Source organism: Polypterus senegalus, chromosome 6 (assembly GCF_016835505.1).
Source record: "Polypterus senegalus isolate Bchr_013 chromosome 6, ASM1683550v1, whole genome shotgun sequence".
Lineage (NCBI taxonomy): Eukaryota > Metazoa > Chordata > Cladistia > Polypteriformes > Polypteridae > Polypterus > Polypterus senegalus.
In genome coordinates this window covers 206,607-230,331 of record NC_053159.1, presented here as the reverse complement: position 1 = coordinate 230,331, position 23,725 = coordinate 206,607, and the positions used below count along the sequence as shown (strand labels likewise).

General features: G+C 53.1%; 2 protein-coding genes across 4 annotated transcripts in view; one reads left to right on the top strand and one right to left on the bottom strand.

The window, feature by feature from the left end:
- iqca1 (IQ motif containing with AAA domain 1) overlaps positions 1-12,406 on the bottom strand; it is a 28,021-nt gene extending 15,615 nt beyond the window's left edge. Inside the window, exons 1-6 of one of the 2 annotated variants that reach the window (XM_039755125.1) lie at positions 12,313-12,406; positions 11,412-11,496; positions 6,389-6,716; positions 5,463-5,582; positions 4,187-4,381; positions 3,653-3,724 (exon numbers count right to left, since the gene is read on the bottom strand). In XM_039755125.1, the coding sequence (XP_039611059.1) occupies positions 3,653-3,724; positions 4,187-4,381; positions 5,463-5,582; positions 6,389-6,716; positions 11,412-11,422 (726 nt within the window). In that variant the 5' untranslated portion in view covers positions 11,423-11,496; positions 12,313-12,406. Of the gene's footprint in view, positions 1-3,652; positions 3,725-4,186; positions 4,382-5,462; positions 5,583-6,388; positions 6,717-11,411; positions 11,497-11,584; positions 11,683-12,312 lie in introns of those variants that run through there. The other variant, XM_039755126.1, reaches the window with a different exon arrangement.
- Positions 12,407-17,412: 5,006 nt separating this feature from the next.
- Positions 17,413-22,683, top strand: LOC120530697 (atypical chemokine receptor 3-like). 2 transcript variants are annotated; one of them, XM_039755124.1, is made up of 2 exons: positions 17,413-17,530; positions 21,079-22,683. In XM_039755124.1, the coding sequence occupies exon 2, from the start codon at positions 21,115-21,117 to the stop codon at positions 22,219-22,221; it is 1,107 nt and encodes a 368-aa protein (XP_039611058.1). In that variant the 5' UTR covers positions 17,413-17,530; positions 21,079-21,114; the 3' UTR covers positions 22,222-22,683. The 2 variants fall into 2 exon arrangements, with proteins under 2 accessions (XP_039611058.1, XP_039611057.1); XM_039755123.1 differs by lacking the exon at positions 17,413-17,530 and adding an exon at positions 17,980-18,004.
- Positions 22,684-23,725: the final 1,042 nt, after the last annotated feature.

The following is a 23,725-nucleotide window of genomic DNA, read 5'->3' as shown; positions in this document are numbered from 1 at the left end:
GGCGCTTTATGGCAGAATGAAGTCTCACAGCCATGCAGGGTGGAACTGCGAGCCTCCCGGTGCTTGGGTACCCTCTGGAAATTGTGTTAGTGGGCGGGGCTTCAAGATGTGCTTGCTGTAAGCTGCTAGAGAGGCTCCGCCCTAATATCATTAGTGGGCGGGTCTTGAACATGGGCTTGCTGTAAGCTGCTGGGAGAGACTCCGCCCTACTATCATTAGTGGGCGGGTCTTGAACATGCGCCTGCTGTAAGCTGCTGGGAGAGACTCCGCCCTACTATCATTAGTGGGCGGGTCTTGAACGTGCGCTTGCTGTAAGCTGCTGGGAGACGCCCCGCCCCAGCAGTCCTAAGATGGAGCAACTCTCCCCTGGTGGTGCCCTGTGACTGTAAAACTGCATCAAAGTGGCACGCTAGCTAGACAGCAGCAGTGGTGGCCCCTTCAGTGCCTTCACGTTTGATATTTAAGCCCCCGTACATTCAGTGGTCAGCACACACTCGACGCCCCACACGTCTCGTTCAAAGTTCACACCAAACACAGCGGCCTTTATTCCAGACGTGGGCCCCTCGGGCTGCCGGGCGCTCCTCATTCACGTCTGGAATGTCAACATAGAGAGGCGCGTCTGCCAGGTGGCGCCTCCAGCCTGCCCCCCGAGGTCGTCCAAACACACGAGATGCCGCACCGTGGACAGGCACTTTCATTTGATTTTTTTCTCTTTGTATCCCGTATGGTGCTGATGAGCTGGCGAGCTGAGAAAGTGAAGGGCGCTATATTCAAAGAAGGTCATGTGACTTTGTAAATGCAGAGCCAATCCAGGCGCAGTGCGCTCTTCCATCACCTGCAGTGCTTTGTACCCCTTGGCTGGAGGGTGACCCTGATAAAAGAGGGACATGTGACACAGAGAAGTGCCCATAGCGTCAAGCTCAAGCATGGCCACCATCGTCATCAGGGCATCAGACTTTCCTAAAATGGTGGGCACATATAAAATGTTAAGGGGGCACTGGCTGGCCAGGAAAAGCAAAAGAAAAAAATCAAAAGGAAGGAGCAACAAAGTGAAAAGGGACATCAGCGGGACGGATACGGGCACCTGGCACGGGCAACACGCAGCGTCCTTACCAGGAGTGAGGGGCTGCAGACTTTGGACTGGCTCTGCTGGACAACAAGGAGCACCCACGTGAGGACCCCTAGGCACAGAACCCGCGCCCGCGTGTTATCACCACGTCCGATCTGGAGGACACGTAGATGGTGGGCGAGACTCAGCGCTGACCCCGAGCCACCCCACCATTCACTCCCCAGAGCTCCCTGACTTCGGATGGGCTCTGCAGAAATCGCTGACACGGAGAAATCCGCCGCTTAACGTGACGAGTCGCCGGAGAAGTAATGAGAGTCATGTGTCGGCGAGGGGGCAGCGAGCGCACGCCTGGAGGAGCTTCATAGGCTTATCAAACACACATGCGCCGCCGTCAGTGCGGACTGTGAGGGGGGACGCGGCCCACCAGGCACGCTGAATCGGTCACACTTTGATTTGAAGGAAGGAAACTGAAAACGTGAAAGTCCATCCAGCCATCCGCCGCTGAACCAGCTTAATCCAGTTCAGGTCACTGGGGGTGTCTGGTGGGATGCCACTGTGGCTGGGGGACCTCTCCAGCTCCTGGTGAATCACCCGACAGAAAGAAACAAGCCAGGCCAGGGGGTCTCTGCCCAGGGTTCAAACCAGCATTGTGCCAACTGCTGTGCCAACCTGGCCCGTCAACTCAGGGCCTGCATGTCCTTTTACAAAGACACGCAGTCGCAGCCCTAAACTGGATTGGCATGAGTGTGGGCATCATCAGGATGGGTGAGCAGTGGCGTAGCTGGGGGGCGCAAAAGGGGACATATGTCTCGGGGCACAGCATCCAGGGGCACCAAATTGATATCATTGACTTCCTTTTAGAATGAAATGTCTTCCACTCTTGAATGCACTAAAAGGTGAATAAAAAACATTGGCATCCTCAGCCCGTCACGCCGCCAGTATGAGGAGATCCGCTTCCCGTCTTTGTCTCTTTCTGATTCGAGGCGCGTATTAGTTCAGCATGCCCGACAGACTACTCGAACCCAGAAACATTTCTGACGTTATTAAAGAGGTGGCGCGACTGCCATGAAGCCTGTCTAAGTTGTTTGTGTGCCAAGTGATTTGTGTTTATGTGTTTGATAGAAGACTGATTGGCTGTGGTGACGTATTCTAGTAGATGGCTGCAAATGTCTACACGTTTCCCCATCAGATTTTTGTACAAATGAATTGTAAGTAATGCAGTTTTTATAAATATATCATTATTTTGCTGTATACTTTGCTATCTACTTTCTTTAAAATCATTTTTAAATGCGGAAAACAAATTTTTTCTTACAAAAACTAATTGACGGATTTGGATTTTAAAGAACACGAGGCGGCGTTATCATTTTTGGAGATGTATATGAAATTTTTTCTTAAAATACTATTATTTTAAATTCATTTTTTTTTTAAATTTCTTTCCCTTACCCATTGCATTTTGGCAAACAGGAGGGGCGTCCCCGGGCACTGAAAACCCAAACGACGCCTCTGTGGGTGAGCATTTAGTGAGCAGGACAGTCTGCACTCCCTGTAAGCTGAGCAAAGGGAATATACCAGAGGCTGTGCCACCATGAGCCCGTTCTGGGTTTGGATTAGTCAGGGCGTCCAGCCCCCTAGTGGTGAGGGTGTGGAACTGCAAGGTGGGTAAGCTGGTGTCCAGGCCAGTCATTTCACACTGTGCAAACATGAAGACAATAAAAGTGGTGCCCACCACTTTAGTGGGCATGGGAAACCAAATCTGCTGCACAAGTAAGGGGCAAACCAGCCTGGGCAAAGACTGATGTGGTGGGAGAACGACTGTTGGACACCAACTGGTTAAATAGCATATGACCACGCCCCCATTTGAGTACAACAGATTTCTGTCAGTTGAATGAACGCCACACCCAGTTTTAGAATATAGCCACACCCCCTTAATTTGTGCAAACGTAATTAATAATTACATTTAATAAAGAAAGAAATAATGTAATCTCATTAGCATATATTCCTCTCCATTTACTTAGTTTGTTAGGATATAGCCACACCCTTTTAATTAGAATACATAATTAACCATGCATTTAAATAATACTTAACCATGCCCAGCTTCTTAGCATATAGCCCTGCCCATCTCAGCCTCTTTACTTGATGCATAACCACTCCCAGTTTCTGAACACGTAGTCACGCCCCTTTAATTTGCATAAATGCATTTCCAATTAACCACGCCTGCTTCAGCCTTGTGCATCTCCTCAGCATGGATTCCTGGGTGTTTACGTAATGCATAGCCACACCCATTTGCCTTTAATTAATATGTGACCACGCCCAGTTTGTTTCTTTTAAGCCTGGCTCATTTCATTGGCATGCATTCCTTTCTGTTTACTTAATTGATGGCCACACCCCCTTTGCCATCATGTAATTAGCACACAGCCCACCTGCCACAAGGGTGCCCCCTACAGTGACCCACTAAACAGCTGGCTTCACAGAAACAATCAAACATGAAGAATAATCAAATGTTGAAAGTCACTTTGTGTTTGTATGTGACAACAGCAGGTGGTACGCATGATGTGGTGCCCACATCATCATGGCGCCACTTACCATTCCCAGGAAGAGAAATTCATCCAGTCGCTCCTTCTTGGTTTTCTTCCTCTGCCTGTAACCCAGCCACACCTGGGATGCCAAATGAGAACAGAAACATGATAAGAAGCTTGAAGCGGGTGCTTGATTGTGGCACGCGCTGCCTTGTGCTGCCTGGCCCAGATTTACAATCCCGGGTGACCACATGGTGCCGCAGGCTGGGGACCTGCATGTCCCGACAAAGCACTACATTTTTGCCCAAATCCATCTTAGAACCCTCCAAATGCCCGGCCCCTTGTGGTGTTAGGCTCCACCCACTGCCCATTTTAAAACCCCACAAAGTCATCGTCTCTTTTCTTGGGCTGCTGCCCAGCAGAGAGTGCCACCCATTATTGGGCACATTCACACACACACACACAGAGTATGTTAGCACACATAAAGCCAGTAGTGGTTAGTTAGGACCTGCTCCATCCTGCTACCCATCAGCGTTCAAGATGGGCACCACTGACAGCCTTGGCACACAAAGCAGGTCCATGCTGAATGTGCCTTAGTCACCTTTTGAATGCGTGTGGCTGCCTCGTCCCGGTCCAGGGATGACTCCCATCTCACATTGGCCTTCCTCTCCTTCTCCTCCTCCTGCCGGATCTCCTTCATGAACTTGGCACGCAGACAGCCCTGCCGTGCCCGCTCCGATACCTGGATCACCCGGATCGCCTCCTCCAGCGACATGGTCTTGGTCATGATGATTTTCTGGTGGAGAAGCAAAGAAAGAGGGATACTGGTTAGAGTGTGACACAAAACCTTAGCCTTGAGACCAAGCGTGTGGAGATGGCCAGGTCCCGAGAGGGCACCATCAGCATACAAGAGGAGGTTAGGCTTAGGGAGTAATAACACCACCGATGCCCATTGCTGATACTGTGAGCAGGATGTGTGGCACTACAAGCCCCCAAAATGTGCTCCAGTAGGGTGAACCTCAAAGTGCTGGCACACCTAGGCAGCAAGACTGGGGCCTTCCAGGGAGAAGGGTTCAAGGAAACAGAGCTGTCGATTCAACCAGGGTGCCAGTTCAAAGATGATGGCACCATGCAGTATAAGCAACTATCAACCAATTGGAGTGGATGATGCAATGATGGAGGACAAGCCATACTACCTACAATACTCCAGCAGGTGGTGCTGCACTCTGACTGTAGATGAGGATTACATCTGAAAGGGCAAACTCTGTGCCACCTCTGCCACCTCCAGAGGTGGCAAATAGACTGAGCCATGTGAAGGTGGACTGAAGCAGATGGGCATCATAAGCCCTCTGAGATGGACAAGACCAAGGGTGACCACTGCTAATATCCACCCTTGGAACTTCCTTTTTGGTTTCCAGATGCACTCCAGCAGGTGGCGCCACACTTAAGGTTCTGTCCTGTTTTGGGTTTGCGGGCCTCCCTGGCATCCTGTGACTCGGCTCAGAATGAAGGAGAATTTGTTAAAGTGCCATCTGCTGTAAATCTCAATGTCACAGGGGACCTTCAGATCAAACATTTTGGGTGGGTGGGAGATACCAGCTGCCCAACTTTTACACCCCTACTGGTGCCCTTTCTAAAACTGTAAGTGTGGGCCCAGGGTGTGCTTGAGTGCCCTGTGAGCTGACCAATCATATTGTCTGCTTGTGCCCCAGTTGCCACACCCCTTTTGAACTGGTCCTTTCCCATTGGCCCCACTATGCGCTCAGCCAAGCTCAGATGATCGGGCCACCATATTATCAAGTGGCCGGAAACCACAAGGTCACATCCCTGAAATCTGGATTGGGGGTGTTGCCATCAGGGGCGGGACGCAAACCCACCGTCTCAGGGGTCCGGGGTCCGTTCTGGGTGAGGATCTTTGCCAGGATCTTTTCTCGCTCCTTCAGCACTTTGATCTTTTCACTGACAAAGTATTTGGGAACTGGAATCTCGATGTCCTCCTGCAGGGCATTTGGAAAACAAGAAAAGCTGTCAGCAAATGTCAGTCAAGAGCAAAACAGATATGGCAGCTGCTAGGGGGTCCGGAGTCTTCACTCGACTTTCTTTTGTTAAAGGAGATGAAATTCCAAGGGGGCAGAATACCCTGCGGGAACTTCTGTGGAAAAGCGGGCAGACAGGGGACTAAAGAGGCCAAAAGGGGGCACACAAAGAAGAGCAGACGAGTTCAGCTGGGCCAGCAGCTCTGTGCTCTCGGCAGGTTGGCATGTGGCACCATTGACTTGGCAGTTTCGACAGAAAGGCAACCGATGGCCTGTCCGGTGAATGAAGGCCAAGTGAGGGGGACCAGTGGTGGTGTGGAGATGGCACTTTACTGACCACCACTTCACATCACTCTGCGTCCACCATGCTGGTCACTCATTTAGAGAACCAAAGCGCGCAGATGGGTGGCCCTGTTGTTACGGTGCTGGTGGCTTCCCTTGACCAGCGTTTGACCCTTAACTCAAAAGAACACGATGACCACTGGACAGAAGCCACCTCACAGATAAGTGTCCACTAGGAGGAGGAGCGGGAGGACCCCCGGACGCCCGCCGTTACGGAGTCAGGACTGATAACCTGAAGGGGCAGTACGGGCAGTTGGCTAAGGTCGACCAGTCAGGTCTAGACTGGGTTTAGTGGCCTCATCGTTGAGTAGGACAGGACCCTTCAACAGCGCCTACCTCATGGATGGGCAAGCAGTATGGATGACTGCATGGGCAGGGTCCCCCAGCACCATCTGTCCAGCTGGGCATCTTGATGTTAAACTCACCGGGGTCAACTTGAGGTCTTGAAGGACATCGTCATAGTAGTGGAACTCGGAGAACTCCAGGTCCACCATCTCGTTCTTCAGCTCCAGGACGCGACCCATGACCCCGTCCAATACCTGGCGGATCACTCGGCGCTTCTGAGGGTGGACGATTTGGTCATATGCCACCTCCAAGCTGCGCAGGATCTGAACGTACTTGACATAGAAGGTGGCCAGCGTCTGGAAAATCACTGCTTGGTCCTTCTGTGGCCTGGGCACTTGGCTGGCGGTCTCTTCTTGCAGGAGGTCCTCTAGGGCACCCTGGGCCAAAGCCCAGACCTTGCCGTAGGCACTGCAAGACAAGAAACGTGGCAGTGAGGGGCAGGGCCGGATTTAGACTTGATAAGGCCTTAAGCTATTTGAGACATGGGGCCCTTTATAAGTCCAGATATTCTATGCAAGTGCCAAATATGATTTGAAGGCGGGGGCCCCCAAGAAGGCGGGGGCCCTAAGCTATAGCTTGTGTAGCTTAGGGGTACAAATGGCAGCCCTGGTGAGCACACACAGAGACCCACAAGAGCATTTGCACCCGATGCCAGAGTCAGACATATCGTTGACACCCCTCCTATGTGCATCGTTTCATGTGGGACTTGCACCCATGTCCATTCTAATCCCCTGAAGCTTGTCAGCGGGCAAATGTGTGAGAATGCCAGCAGGCTGTGCCCATTGGACATACACACATGGCACACACTCAGCACCCCAGACACCCCTGGACACACAAGATGAACGCCAGATGGCGCTCCTCACCATATCCTCCATCCATCGTATCAGTCAGCCTGCTCGCTTGAGCCCCTCTCTCATCTGATGGTGTGGTGCCCACTCTCTGCTTATCTCACAGCCCAGTAGCTGCCCTCTGGCATCCTGCAAGTGCCCCTCTTCTACTGTGCAGGACATCTCCCTGCTCCCAGGATGTCCTTTCAGACCCTTAAGGCTGCAGAAATCCAGCTACTTTGGGACTTGCCCTGTGGGGTGGGGGTTTGGGGGCACCAGTGGCTATACCACTAACTCCAGAGCCAAGTCAGAGCTGCCAGTCTAACTGAGGGCATATGCATGGAAATGAAGAGAAATGCAGAGCCTAGCATCTGTATACCAACTGGGTATGTAACCACAGTCTGCTGGTACCCATTGTGCCAGTCATCATGAACCCCTGGGGGCCCCCTCATCAATGCTATAATGCCCCCTGCTGTCTACTATTCGTTGTTCAGTTTGTCTTAATTGTAGGGAAGGCAGGTGCCATACTGTGCATGATGTGCCCCTTGCGTGAGATGGCAGGAGGGCACTCGCTTTTACACTTTCTAGTGACGCTAGCTTCCAGTGGGACGATTTGTCCATGCCCATCACCGCCCGCTTCTCTTGGCTCAACTGTTGCCATGGACACCCTGCCACAACACAGACGGCGGAAGCATTTGCTCTACCCTGGCACTTTCCTTTCCTTCACTGTTTGGGTTTTGTGCTCTGATCAGGTGAGGCCAACTCGAGACTGCCCAGTCTGTTCTGGTCAGAGAAGTGACCTACTTAGAGCTGGACACAGGGGACAGGCCACATGTAGGGAAGTGGGGCAAGTAAGAAGACAATGAAGAATTATGGGGGTCTGGGCAGTGGGTGCCACCTGCACTCCCACATCCAATGGGCACCACTGACCTGGCAACACAGCATGCCAAGTATGACAACGAAGGACAGGACGGTGGTTGATGTAGTGCCTTTTAGTGGCACACTTTGATTTCTGTGTGGCATTTAAAGGATTTCATTGGCCCCGCTCTGGTAGGAATCACCCAGCATGGCTATGGCAGCAGTAGAGGCCAGTTAAAGCACCATACCTGCTGTGAAAGGCGCTATAAAGCAGACTTCACTGAATATTCTCGTCACCATAACCTTCAAGCTGCAGGCATATCATGGGCCAGCTGTGAAAGGAGCTATAAAGGGAAGGAAACCGACTGGCATTCTTGTTGGCTCCGCCAATGGATGCAAATCCAAAGACCAGATCATCAAGTACTGACGGGGGCTCAGCTGAAGCCCACCATGAAAGGAACTCTAACTGTCCTCTCATCTTGTGATGGGATTGATATAAATCAATACTGAGGCTCCAAACTGCTCTGTGAGGACCCTTGTAAGAGGACCTGCTGTGAAGGGCACTATATCGAGTCGCCTTGTACTCTTATCAAAGGCGCTATATAAATAGAGGTTGTCTTGCATTGCTGACTGGTCTGGTAATGGGGATTGCTGTGAAAGGCGCTATATGTCGCAGATAAGGTTGCACGGCTGACTTCTGAAAGGCGTTACATTGATCAGGATTGACTGCAAAGTGCTGCTGGCTGTGAAAGGCACTATATAAAGCTAATCGGCCGATGATGATTGCGGCCCTGGTGATGCCCCCTGCAATTTCCATCAGCCTCTTGACAGGAGGACGACCTCTGATGGACACTGAGGGCATTGAACCAAGGAGAGGAGCCCAGGGACTGCAGAACGTGTCGGGACGGGGTCTGTTGAGGGGGCTGCCAACTTCTTCCATAACTGTGCCAGTTCATGTTGATGTGTGGTCCATGTCTGCCCACTGTGGTGGTGCAATTTAAAGTTCTGAGCAAACCCACAGGGCAATGCAAACAGCACATAGAACTCACAAAGTTGGGACCTGAGCTCAGGTGGGCTCTATACTAGGCAGTGCCACTACTGCTGCCCCTTCTCTGTATAAAAGGACAGCAAAGTGAAGCGGGCAGCACGCAGGCGATAGGTTCACATCGGCCAGGAATTTCTCTCTGATTAAGAAACTGCTTGGCACAACGACAAGGAGTTGCAGGGGTCCCCACAGTCCCCGGGTGCCACCCCACAGGATGCTGTGCCAAAATTCTTTTGCATCCAGAGGAACAAATTAATCATCTGGTAATAAGAGCATCTCCTTCCTGCCAAGGGGCATCATTAAGAAGCAAATATAAAAATGAGTCGCGTCCCGCCGCGGCGGCCAAGCCTAATGAGGGGAAAGAAAGGCGAGGAGGGGAGCAGCATCAAGGGGGGCTAAGGGGACTCTTCAAGCAGCAACAGGGGGGCGGCTTAGGGGCTGACGTCAGGGGGCAATGCGAAAATTCGTGACCCCTGGCATGCTGCCACCTGGTCTTCATTTCGTTCTGCTTTTGACCCTGAAGCCCACCCGCTCCCCAATCAGCAGGAGCCAACGTGACTTTTTTAATTCAGAGTCACCCAAAAGGCGCCTGATGACTTGTTTGAACCCGTGTCCAGCAGCACAAGAGCAGTCCTTAACAGAAAGACCATCTCAAAGGTTAAACGGATGCAGCCACGGCCACCAAGGTGGGGAGGATCACAAGGGTCCGCCCTGGGCAGCCCCCTCCACTGTCATGGCAGGCCACTCTCCTCTTTGCACAATGACACGAGATCAGGCTGAACTTGTCACATGTGAAACACCAGAGCCCTTTGAGAAGGTTTTGGACGCCCATCCCGACTTTTCTCACGGGAATTCTCAGCATCCTGGGGGCTGGCAAGAACAAAGCAGTGGGCGGACACCCAGCAGCACTTCCATTTGGGGTCACTGAGTGACAGCCATTCTGGCGACACACTCCTCCGTCCTGCCACCGTGTCCATTTCTCAAGATGGCTTGTAAAGATGAAGCTGAGGTGACACCTGAGCACTCCGATGTCACAGGCCAGCGGTGAGCGGTGACTTCACTGTCACTCTAACCAGGATCAATAATGGCATGTTGAGTTGTGGAAATGCTGTTAGCTTGGCCTCAGAGTAAGTGTAGTCATCCTGCAAGGCGCTATATAATGAGAACGTGAACTGCATTCATCAAGCCCTCCGGTGCTCTCCTGTGCCCTGTGATGGCCTGGCGTCCTGTCCCAGGATGTTCTCCTGTTTGTACCCAATGCCACCGTGGTAGCCAGTGGCGCCCCCATCCTGAACTGGAGAGGGTCTTATTGGCTTTCTGCCGCCTTTGTTGCTCATCTGCTTCAGTTCTTCATTTTTGATATTAAAGCCTGTGCTACTCTGCGTGAAAGGCGCTATATAAAGAGCTACAAGTTAAGACCCGACGCTGCTGCCTGCCTCCGGTTTATGTTGCGTCGTCATGACTACTGGACAAAAGGGGGTCTGCCACAGAGGTGACTTGCAAGGCTTCATTCTGCTGTCATGTGACTTAGTGCTCGTGGCTTTGATGTGACGATTTCTCAGACACAATCACAGCCAAAACTAATGGCATGTGCCAACACTTGGCTTTTCACAGAAATTTCCTTTCAGCTCCCCCTAGAACACGATTTGATCCACTGAAAAAGTAAGAGGGGCACAAATATGGCAGCAGGTGGGCATTATTGCTACTGAAGAGTAATGCCAGGCATGAGGAGCTGGGCTCGGGCATAACGCCTGCATGTCATCAGCTAGATTGGCACTTGCTGTCACGGGCTGAAGCAGGCAGCGATTGAAATTACAGTCCAACAGTAGGTGGCGACCCACACACATACGGATAGCTTCAATACCTCACTCAAGAGTCAGTGCCATGCCTGCAACTGGCATCTTATAATGTTATATAGAGCCTTTCATGGTGACACAATTGCAAGAGAGGACACGCAGACAACCTGGTTTCTTACTGGCACCTTACTGGGCAGTGTGACCCATTTCACTCTGTCATGACTAAACACGACATCTTTCAGGTGTAGTCGGCAGGATTCGCCTCAGTGAGTTCTTCAGGAACCTTCTGGTGTTTCATAAATCACTTCATGGTTATTCATGGAATTTTGGATCTTAATAAAAACATTTCTTTCTGGAATCTTCTTCCGGGTGATTCTATTAGGACCCAAAATTGTTTCCCTAGGGCACCACTCTGAAGAGCCACCCTGGCACCTTTATTTCTAAATAAGAGGTCTGGTACTTGAGAACCTTGGCAGGTGAAAAGTGTCACCCAGACGCTCTCCAGGAATGGAACGGGCAGCCCCGCGTGTTCCGGCCCAGGTCTTCATACACCGAGCCCCCCCACCCCGTGCCTTACCTGTGAGACATCGTAGCTCAGGTTGTCACAGACACTTTTCCATTTCTTGTTGGGCTTCGGCAGGTGTGAAGTCTCAGGGAGTGCCCTGTTAGTGACAAAGACAGAAATGACGTGTTTGTCAGCTTTGTGCCAACACAGTGAAGGCGATGGCAGCAGACAACTGATGATCTCACCTGCCACTGGAACTCTTCAGCACCCAACCATAGGACCCCCTAAACAAGGACTGGCATGAGGGTGACACAGCAGCCCAGTTGTGGGACCCCCCCAATAGTCATGTGTGTATCTCTAAGGTCAAGTGACGGTCCAGCTGTCCTCTGCCGCCATGTCGGAGCTGATCAGACAAGGGCAGGAACTGAAGACAATGGCAGGGGGCTTTCAGAGCGTCACTCAGATGAGCTTCAGTGACGAGCGGTGGTCGAGCGATTGCTGCCCGCCTCACCAGCTTTGCTTCAAAAGGCCAGACGGGCACTCGAACGGCCGGCTGGACTTCATTTGTGACATGAGGGGCTGATGAAGGCGCGCCTGGCTGTGGCTCGAGGTGCCTGAGACTTGAAGAAACGGGCCGGCGGTGGTCGCCAAGTGTGGCGCTTCGACGAACAAAAAGGACAAAGTCGAAGTTAAAAAAGGAAACCCGACAGGAGAAAGTGAAGAGAAGCCAAACCGGGCAGACGCTCTGCATCGCTTCTCCTGCCCGTGCTGTGCCCTCAAATCTTCGGAGAAGAACTTCGGAAGTGCTGGGCTGTCCCCACCCGCATTCCGCAGAGAAACTAACCCTGCGACACCCCACCGCTCGGGCGCCCGGCGTGTCGCGGCCAAGTTCACCGGGATGCCCGTTGGCTCTTATCCCGCCTGTGTCGACTGCAGGATCCCTCGGTGCCCCGTCCCTTGCATCGCCACTCACCTTCGTCGTGTCCGCTCGGCTCGCGCTGCGTGTTTGCAATCAGCTCAGCTGAGTCGCGGCTAGCAACGGAACGCTACGCATGCGCACAACGACTCAGCCGCCGGCCGGCGCAGCACGCGAAACTTCGGGACACCTCGGGGACACGCGCACTGAGAGCCACTGTCACTTAACGCGACGGCACACGGGCGGGAGGGGATGTTTGAACACACGAGGGAGGGGTCACCGCCTGAGCAGCCGTGAAGCGCATTTCGGGGTCCTAACCAACGACAAAAGCTCGTCAAGAGTTCAAAAACCTTCTCCGCTCGGCCTGCGAGTTGATGAAAACATGGAGTGAGACCTCCGGCCGTCGGGACCCCCGCCACATAAGTTCAGTTTTCACCTGTTGTGTTTTTGAATTCGTCTCCCTGATGTGACCAGTTAAATGCCCAGACATGCAGGTGGGCCGTGAAAAGCAAAGTTCTGGAGAGAAGGAATGGAAAACATGAAGGTGTGGAGGTCAGTCCAAGTGGCTCAGGGGACAATCCGTGTGGCCTTGGCATGTTCTGCACATGGACTCAATCCTGGTCTTCAGTTCGGCCCACCACCGATGTGGGTAAGCTTTGCACTGGCATCTCACCCCAGGCTTGGTACCGACATGCCACTGCAGGCTCCCAGCCACCTTGTCACTCAATTAGTGGAATCTTCAAGAGGAATCAGCCATTGGCAGGGAGGTCCATGCCCATTCTCCATGCAGGTCTTTAATAGTGGTGGTTGTGCCCGTACGTGTCAGTCAGTGCCCTTTGCCATGGCGTTATATCTGATTTATAGAACACACCATAAAGGGCCCAGAGGGAGACTGGAAAGTGCTAAACAGAGCAGGGCAGTGCCACCCTAGAGCACAGAAGGGGGCACACACGGGTGAAGCATCCACGTGGGCATTAAGATCATTTAAGACTCCATTTGACTTGGGCTTTAAAACACAACTAACTGTGCCAGTACAGTACAGTACTGCACATCTGGGCTATCATCATATAGCGCCTTTCACTGAACTACAGCTGAAGCTGCACATGGACTTAAATCCAGATGGACAAATGTGGCATTCTTTGGGGCAGCTTGCTGACCTTTAGGTGTTGGGTGCTGGGGCACTATGGCACATCAAACTGTCCAGTCGTGCTGTGCCCATCAATCTTAAGTTGATGAACTTCAGGGAACCATTTTGCCCGCCTCGGCTCAAGCTGCCACTCATGCCCGCTAACAGCTGTCGCATGCACCTGGTGGTGGAGTCTCACTGCAGGAAGGCGCTATATACAGGGGAGGCCGTCTCTCCTCCTGATGAACGGACCTGGCGCCATTTCCAGGCCCAGATGTCTCATTCCAAACATCCCAATGGTCGGCTCCTCGTGTTTATCACTCGCCCCGAGTTAATTGAGCTTAAAACTAACATTTGCTGCCCGTCCGAGGGGCCCACTCTGCCTGACGCCAGCTGATGGCGGCCCTGAATGTCAGCACGATGTCTCCAGCTGGGACGTGGCAGGAACCTTGCATCTCCGCCAATCCCATGTTGGCCTCTGGCTCTGTGCAGCGGCGGCTCGAGGTGCCAGGTGGTCTGTCTGTGCCCCAAACCGCCAGCCCGGCTGCCTTGTGCAGGTAGGGTGTGCTGCATCTTTAATGGAGTAGTGCATGTAGGTGTCCTTGTGACCTGCTCATGCCAATCAGTGCCCGGGCACTGCCAGTCAGGGCTATGTGACACATTGGTACCTTCTGCTTTATCTCTGCAGTATAAGAAGGCCACCTCTGTGCCACAGCAAGGTACATTATTAAAGTCACCCCTCCCAACACACACCTTTAGGTGGCTTCATTTTTAAACAGCTGAAGTAGCAGGCCCTTAAGTGTGACCCCCAGCAGGTCACTGGTCACTTGTCTCTACAGCTGGGAGATGGTGGAGCCAATCTGGGCACTCACGGGGTAAAGAAGGACAGCCGCCCAACAGGGGGCACCTTGTGCCATCGGAGGCAGCATTAGCTTTATATTTATGAAAGGCACAGTGGTAGCGGGTTCAAATCCCGGACTGGTCACTGTCTCATTGACATAACTGGGTACTCTGCCCTCCAGCACTCAACCCCCGGGCCCCCCAAGGACGAGGACCAGGAGGAGAGGAGGTCGCGGCCAGCAGCTGAGCCGCCGGATGTTTTGGTGGGCCTGACGCGCGTCTCAGCTGAGTATTGATGGAAACATCTGCGCCCCGGTCTCTGGTGACAAGTGCGCACCCTGGAAGTGTGCCAAGTAAAATCACACAAAACGAGAGACAAAGGGACTGGGCAGCTGAGTGTGGGGGGCAAGATGGGCGATAAGCGCAGACAAAGGCAGCTGCACGGACATCCCCGTTCTCTTACCATCACCTCGATGTTCCTGTTCTCATTGTTGTTTCTTTTGGTGGGAATTTGACTTGACGAAGGGGCGCTGCAAATGCCAAACAGTGTGGTGGAAGAAGGAAAGAAGAAGAACAACAAAAAAACACAGAATAAAGCGCTGGCGGCTGCCAGTCACAGACGGGCATGGGCACACCGCGGGCACACATTGGGAGCGAAGTGACGCTTCATCCAGCCTTCTCGATGTTCCTTCTAAGCCAGGCACCTGTCAAGTGTCAGGCAAGCTGCCAGGGTAGGGGGACAGGGGGAGGGCTTCCCCTTGATGCCCATAAGTGGCACTACAAGCCTTCATCCTTGAGGCTCCCTAAATGCAGAAGAACAGCCCAAAGCCCGAGGGGCACGGAGCTCATTCACCCTGCTCTAACTGCCTGATGCCCCCCATGAGAACGGAGGAGCGTGACCCGGGGCCGAGTGATTGACGGGCTTGATCGTCACCAGGGGGCTTCGGCCTTTGGAATTCGCGCCAAGAGCTTCCTGCGCCGCATCCTGCACGGCCTGCCGAGCCAAGTGGACTTCCCTCCATTGACGCCTGACGGACTCATTCGGGAAACACTCAGTGAATGAACGGCGGCGCGCGCGTGACGTCAGGGCAGGGGCGGGGCAGGCTGCCCATTGAGTGACTGGCGCGCGCACGCGGTGTTTAATAAATAAACAGCTCCCGCACGATCGAAGGGGCAGACATTTATATATACATATATAGCGCCTTTACAGTGAGCACACGCCATCAGACGCAATAATGAATCCCTGCTTTGTTGCGTTTCATTTGCATGATAAGAATGAGCCAAGTAACGTCACGACAGAAAGACGACTAAGGGACCCGCAGCGACATTGACATTCTTTTTAAAAGTTTTTACTTGTATCTTCGGTTTTGGATTCCTAACCTCGTAGAATTCAACGATAATGTTGGTTTTTATTTTCTTATTGGTATTTCTTTATGGTTTCTTATGGTTTATAAATATTTTGTAGGGTTCGTTTGGGGTTGAGAAAGACCTCCGTATAAAGGCAAATTCTTCTTCTTCTTCTTCTTCTTCTTCTTCTTCTTCTTCTTATTATTATTATTATTATTATAGCAGCTCCTTGGTGCCCTTGGACAGACGGACGGGTGGCAGGTGTCGGCGGCCCATATTAGCAGGTGTGGCCCCCTTCGTCTGAAGTGCGCCCCCTTCTGCTCTTTTTTTTTTCTTCTTTATTATGGTTGTTTTTTCCTGCGCAGCGGTCATTTACTCAATGGACGGATGTGGCCATCCAGACATCTCAGCGAGCTTAAGCTCCACCTGGACCGAGCATGTGGCCTTTGGCCCGGCTCTGCCTACAGCTGTCCCCTTGCTGTCGCCTGTCCAAGCTGGCCGCATCTTCCCGTCTTTACGTTTACTCAGGTCCCCCCGTCTTCCATTGGCCCCTTCTTATTGACTGTCTGCCTACCGTCCAGGGTCACCCTACGTCTGTGACGTTTTCAACAGGCCAGTGACCAGGGAGTATTTTGTCATCTCTTTAGCCCACCTACCGGCTGGAGCAGAGAGTGGCGGCATGGGGCCAATCCGAGCAGCACGCACCACGAGGCAGAACCCGTGCGGGAAGGCGACATTCTGGACCGTGGGTGACGATTACGATATCAGTAAGGGGACACAGGTGGTCCGTGGCATGAGGGTCCCTGCATAGTCTCGCTGACCCCAGCGTTCTTGGCAAACGAGAATCATCGTCAGCTGTGCCACCCTGCGGACACCCAGAAGGTGGCGCCATTGCGCTTCAGAAAGTAATGACAACGCGCAGATCAGTCGCACTTCACTTATAGCGCCCTCACACACAGCCTCGCAGTGGACTTGATGCCGAGTATCAGGTGGAGAAACAGCAACAACAATGCCCCCTCATATATATAGCGCCGCTCCTGTGCCGTAAACGATTCCCAGATTGTCCAAAGACGCCAGAGGGACCGAAGCGAGGCGCAGAACTTCCTGCACACGCACTTCAAATAAGCCTGTCGCTCCCGCGAGGGACCGGCGTGTCCTTCGATACTTTCGCTTTTAACGCAGGCGACATGGTGGCACTGTTTCACCTGATGGACCCCAAACAAATAATAGATTGGGGGCGCATTAAAAGGATTGAAGTACAGTATAGAGGAAGGGCAGGGTGGCGCAGCAGTTACTGGTGTTTAATACGCGTGTCTTGTCGGTTAAAACGGGGATTTCAAATCGGATTTCCCACCTGGCATAGTTAAGTCGTTGGGACAAGGGGGTCACAGAAAGGAATCCGAACACACAAATGCTGCTGGGTCCTCACATCTTAAGGGTCGTCATCTGCGATTATCTTTGAATGGAAACAAACAGCCGAAACCGCTTAACGCGCCGCTAATCCCGTCAGAGCCATTAACGGGAGCCCTCGGGCACGCGCACTTTGACTGTGAGAGACCGGGGGTGGGGTTGGTGGGGGTGTTGCTGAGGAGAGTTTTATTGTTTCTTTGATTGTTTGTGTACCCAACTTTAAATCTGTCCCTTTGTCGCTTTACAGGATGACAAAAACAGAGACGGAAGCGCCCCGAGCGCGTGTCCCGAAATGCCCCTGACCTACCTGCATGTGCCCCCCTCCACCGCAGTGCCGCCCACGGGGCGTCACTCCCAGTCGTATATGAACAAGTGCAGAGGCAGCCCCTCGCGTCACTCGCGCTCGCCGCCCGCTCTCTCTCTCTCTCTCTCTCTCTCTCTCTCTCTCTCTCGCTCACTCACTCACTCACCCCTCGCTCGCTCTCCGCTCCAATCCCGACCGCGCCTCTCGCTGGAGACTCGGCAGACACGCGACAAGAGGAGCTCGAGCAGGTACGTGTGGCCTCGGCCGCCTCACTCGCTCACTGAGCGACCGATCGACTGACTTTCTTTCTTTCTTTCTTTCTTTCTTTCTTTCTTTCTTTCTTTCTTTCTTGGCTCATTACCATGTAAAGTGCGTGTGCGCGCGCGCGCGGCTGCCTCTGCCCGCTCAGTTTAGTTCCACATTCGCCGGAATGCCCAAGTGCGCCGCCCGAGGCCGCTCGGCCGCCATACGCAGTGTCCCTCGTCGGCGCGCCCCGTGCACTTGAAACCCATCTGTCTCCCCCCCCGGCTCCGCTTTCTGGCCATGCTGGGCTCCGGGCGGAGGTTCTCCCAGGCTTGCCTTCTCGTCGCCTTGTTTTCTTTTCTTTTCTTTTCTTTCTCTCTTTTTTTTTCTTTTTTTTCTTATCTTGCTGCTGATGGCGGATCCGCCAACATTGAACTTTTATCCGAAACGACTTAGAGGTCACAGGTACGCTGCGGCAGGTGAGGACAGTGGTGTGGAAACAGCGGACTCGAGTTACGGGTTAATTTTAACAAAGTGACACTCAAATGGCAGGTGCGCAGCCCAACCCGAAATGTCCGTCCCGCGTGTGAAGTTGGGAGATTTGGGGATTGGGTTTTTAGGTTTTATATAGCGCCTTTCACCCCGTGTGGAGTCCGACCGCAATCGCCTCATTTACGTCTTTGTCCAAAGGGTCTTGAAGCATGTCAGGTACAACTGGTGACATTCATCTAGCTTTTCCAAATGAGGGTCCAGGCAGGTGAAGTGACCTGCTCAGGGTCACATGGTGTCAGTAGAGGGATTAGAACCCACGACCTGAGGTGTGAAGTCCAAAGCCTTAACCGCGGTTGAGGACCCACGGGCGCCTTCGTGCGGGTCGCTGTATTTCAGAGGTTCTTCGTGTCCGCGTCGCGCCGCGCCGCGCCGCCCGCTGGCTCACGGTTGAGCTGCCATGAGTCGTCCCCTCGGCCCTGCCCAGATATTTGTGTTTATTCTGAGGACGGGCGTGATCTCCTCTGCTGGATGGCGTCGAGGTTAGACAATGAAAAGCAGATGTGCTCAACGCGCCTCCCAGTCCCTTAAAGCCGTAAGGTGAGCGCAGGGGGCCCGCTGAGTAGGGGGGGAGGCTTTACTCAGGGTGGGGACACTTTGCTGTCGCTGTCTACTCCTGCCAAGGACGAGGTACGCGCTGCTCGCTCGGCACTTGGGGGTCCCCCGGGGCCGATGCGCCCTCTAACGACTGGTTCTGCTTTGGCCTCTTCCGGACGGGGGCGCCCTTGCGTTAGTGCGTTTGTTTTTGATTTGTTCCCAGTCTTCCCAGTTTCTCTCCAGTTTAATTTTCCGAGCTTCATTCTATTTTGTTTCCTTTTGAATACCAAGGAAGCATTTTGTTCATAGTAAAGGCGCTATATATCAAAGGGTTTGTTGCCAACATCTGCCCTTGCTTACTGATTTGACTTGGGTGGCTGTGTGTCAAGGCGCTATATATGATACAGTGTGGTAAATCTAAAGGGCTTGAGGAGCGCAATGGCGCCACCTTCTGGATGCCCCCTTTGACGCATGGCGTCTTCTCAGCAGATGTGCCTTTATGTAGTGACCACCATCTCCAGGAACTTTACACAGTTATGGTGCCACCCACTGGAGGCACTGGGGAGGGGGACAGGCCTGACCCAGCATCCTGGTGCTCTAATGTCAAGCACTTGTGCCAGTGTGCTGCACTGCCCGCCTGAGCTGGTGTCACAGGGAAGCCAGTGTGATGTAGTATGTAGTGCCAGGTTGCAGTGGGCACGTTTCCACTCTCTGTAGTTAAGAACTTTGGCAGGTGACTCGGGGCACACAATGGCCCTTTTGTGATTTTATAGAGCACCTTTCATCATCGACAGCACCCCCAGTGTTAAATGACAGCCCACTTTCAGAGTTCTTTGGTAGAAGTCCCAGAACGTGGCATGGCTTAGCCACTAGTGGGTGACGTCTGCATCACAGCTCCAACTGTTAGCCTCAGTGCAGGACGCTATACACCACGCTTAGAGGGTGCACTGTGTGTTTTTATAGCGCCTTTTCCAATGAGCTTTAGTAGGCGGAGTCAGCCATTAGCCAGTATGTGACGTTGAGGCATTTGGATCAGTTAGACTGGCATCTCAGCCTGGCGCTCAGAGCTCCACCCCCACACCACCTGGAAGGCCAGCCTGTGCTTTTCAATTTTCGTCTGAGATTTGAACCTACGGTTGTGGTGTTATGGGACGTTATTTGTGTGATGTGTGCCACCCTCTGGGTTGTCTGGCATCAGCTGCCTATTTATAAATCCAGCCACCATGTGATTCTCTCAGATTAGTGACACACACACATGTCACTGTCAGCTCAACTGGCCAGAAGTGGACAACTGGCATCACATAGGCATCTGATTAACAAGAGCCCTATGCCAGGAGGGTGGGTGGGTCGCACATCACAGGGTTGTCACCGTGTAGTTGGGGGGTCCCTTGGCTGTCCCCTCTGCCCCGTTGCAAGCCTTAAGCTGCTCGAGGAGGGGAGACATAGAAGTCTGATTGGGGGAGAGCTGCTCACTGGGGGCCGTGATGTGACCTGTGCCTTACTGTCCAGTGGCACCTTGTCACTTGCTGTGTTTGCTCTGCACATTAGACCGGGATATGTGCCAACTCGCCTGTCACATGCCAACTGCTTGGCATGGCTGTGATAGGCTCGGTCAAAGGTCACCATTGGACACTGGCTGCATGTGTGCACATCACCTGCCAGGTGTCATGCTAGACATGTGGGATCAGTGGAGCCCTTCGGGAAAGGTGCTTTATAGAATCCTAGAGGTCCCCCGCCAGGGGTCACTTTGGACAAGATGGAAGCAATGGTGCTGTGTGTGACTTCAGATTGTGTTTACTGTGAAAGGCGCTATATGACTGCCTGTGGTATTGTGACCGGGTGACGTCAGGTGCCAGTACTCAGTCTCTAGGGAACTGTGGATGTGCCATCTATGAGGTGTGTTGGGTACGGGTGTCACCATGATAAACGCTGACCATGTCAGGTCACCTGCCAGCGCGTAGATAATCTCAAACATCAGTACTGTGACAGTCAGGTGACGTTGGAGTGTATGACTGTGAAAGGCGCTATATGCCATCAGGAGGCTCCTTCACTGACAGTTGGAGAGACCTTGAGTCGGTCACATCACCTGTCAGGGGGCTCTCTGTGGACAACAGTAGCCACTGGGATGGAGTACATCATGAAAGGCGCTATATCAAATCATAGTCATCGTTGACCTCCATTACCACGATGAGTGACTTTCACTTGGTCACCGTCTGTGTGTGCCATGCGATGACAGCTGCTATATTCACCCCGGCAGTGCCCACCTCAGCAGACTGTCACACGGGACTCCTGAGATTAAAACATCGTGACAAGTCTGCTCGTGTTTAAAGCACACACAGATGCCACATGCCCTAAGTGCCCTGGCACTGCCCCCTTCATGAGCCCCTGCCTTGCCGCCCTGACCTTTTCCTGAAGTGTGGCTGCCATTCCAACGTTCTTATTCTTCATCTTCTTCCTCTACCTGCAGGTCACCGTCGTGGCTCTCGCTGAACAGTCCGTCACCATGAGCTCCATCGACTTCGCCGAGATCCTGGACTACCTGAACGGGCTCAACTTCTCTGGGCGCGAGGGCGGCAACGGCAGCAACTCCTCCGAGTTCTACTTCTTCGAGACGATGGTGTGCAACTCGGGCATCAGTCGCAATGCGCTGCTCCACTCGCTGGCCTTCTTCTACGTCTTCATCTTCGTCGTGGGCCTCGCCGCCAACTCAGTGGTCGTGTGGGTCAACCTGCGCACCCAGAGGAGCCGCTACGAGACCCACCTGTATGTGCTGAACCTGGCCATGGCTGACCTGTGCGTGGTGGCCACCCTGCCCATCTGGGTGGCATCCCTGGTGCAGAATGGGCACTGGCCCCTGGGCGAGGCCATGTGCAAGCTGACCCACCTGGTGTTCAGTGTTAACCTCTTTGGGAGCATCTTCTTCCTGACCTGCATGAGCGTTGACCGCTACGTCTCGGTGGTCTTCCTCAGGGACGCGGACAGCCGGCGGAGGAAGGTGACCCGCAGGCTCGTCTGCCTGCTGGTGTGGCTGCTGGCCCTGGCCGCCTCGTCACCCGACCTCTACTTCCTGACGACGGCCCCAGGCCCCAGCGGGGAGACCTTCTGCCGCCCGGCGTACCCTCAAGGGACCTTCAGGGAGTGGATGGTGGGCATCCAGCTGAGCTTCGTCATCCTCGGCTTTGCCATCCCGTTTCCCGTCATCGCCATCTTCTACATCTTGCTGGCCGGCGCTATCACCTCCTCCAGCGACCCCGAGCGCCGCCTCATCCGCAAGGTCATCCTGACGTACATCGTGGTCTTCCTGGTGTGCTGGCTGCCCTACCACGCCGTGCTGCTGACCGACGTCCTGGCTGTCCTGGAGGTGCTGCCCTTCAGCTGCGAGCTCGAGGACTTCCTCTACGTGGCGGACCACTTCACCCAGTGCTTCTCGCTGCTCCACTGCTGCGTCAACCCGGTCATCTACAACTTCATCAACCGCAACTACCGCTACGACCTCATGAAGGCCTTCATCTTCAAGTACTCCACCCGCACCGGCCTGGCCAGGCTCATGGATGCCTCCCGGGGGTCCGAGACGGAATACACAGCCGTGGAGGGTGGCCCCCCGCTGTGAGGCAACCCCCGCGGTGCCCGCTGAACTCTTTGTTGCCACCCGTGCCCGGCTGAAGTTTATTTTTGTATCGATTTTTGTCAAATGGATATTTTTGTACGCTACGGACAAAGCTTTGCCAAGGCGGGCACAGGCTGGTCTGCCCTTATTTATTGGCACTCTCAGCAGGACAAAGGCCAGCAATGCCAGACAATCGGCGGAGTCCTGATGCCGAGCACACAGCGCCCCCTGGCTGAACCAAGGCTGTAGAAACTGAACGCCACACTGAGTGGCAGTGGCACCGCTGACCGGGAGATGACACTCTGCCAACACCTCCATGCCGCTGTCGACTCTCGTGTTGTCTGTCATTCGTCAGCTTCAGCCCTCGAAGCTCACATGCACAGCTTGGCAAACTTGAAGTGATTTGCTCATGTAAGATGCCCGCTTTGCCCACTTAGAATAAAAACTATTTTGTACCTCTCAAAAGGAGTTACGTGTCTCACTCTATTCCAACAGCTGGTCACTCAGTGACCGGGTGACATCAGAGGTGTGTCACCACAGTGAGCCTCTGGGATAAATCAGTTGACACCCTCTGTGCCCACCAGCCTGACACCAGCTCTCCTACGGAATTCTAGGGAAGTGAGTGCCATTCTTGAAACACTGTGTCCATGGCAGAGGCCCAGGGTCTGATCTGACCACCCAGGAGTGGGCACACTGTCTTCATAAAGCGTCTTTCAGCTACCTGTTATGTACTTCTTTTCTCACTCTGTGTGTCTGTCAGTTACACTTTTATATAGCGCCTTTCACACCCATCTACATAGCTGTATTTTATAGCGCCTTTCACACCCACCTGTCTAGCTGTGTTATATAGCGCCTTTCACACCCACCTGTCTGGTTGTGTTATATAGCGCCTTTCCTCTATCTATGATGTAGTCTTTCTTTTCTATCTTTCTTTTATATAGAGCCTTTCACATTTACTGTCTGTCTGTTATATAGCGCCTTTCATTTACTTTGGGTCAAGACAACTCCGAGCTGAGGTGCTCAATGTCCCATTCAAGGTGTCATTTGAAGCCGTGCCATCTGTCTCTTCAATGTGCACATTTCCAGAGGGCCTCGGTCACCAGACGTGTCCACCAAAGTTCTCCCCCACCTTGAATACTGAGCCCCTTCAAATTTGATTGAAATGTTTTCACCACCTGCCAATGAAGGAGGACAAACACCAAAGCCATAAGAGATGAAGTCCTGGGGTCAGTGCCCGGCGTGACGGGCAGAGTTGGCATTTGGTTGATGTTGACCAGCTGGTCACTTTTCAGTGTCACAGATCACATGCTGCCCATAAGTCTGGTCTGATGGTGAATTTTGATTCCTTAGAACCACGGGACTCGAACCTGGATGGGATGCCTCATCCCCCTCTTGCCCCATTCACTTGCCACACACTATCCACTTGTGCATTGATGCCAACACAGGCCCTTCAATTCACCCAAATGAAGCAGGGAATCCCAGCATTCAGAGAGCACAGTGCCCAGCT

What these genes read in the sequence shown, in the direction of transcription:
- LOC120530697 (XM_039755124.1), top strand. Translation starts at nt 21,115, where the DNA reads ATGAGCTCCATCGACTTCGCCGAGATCCTGGACTACCTGAACGGGCTC.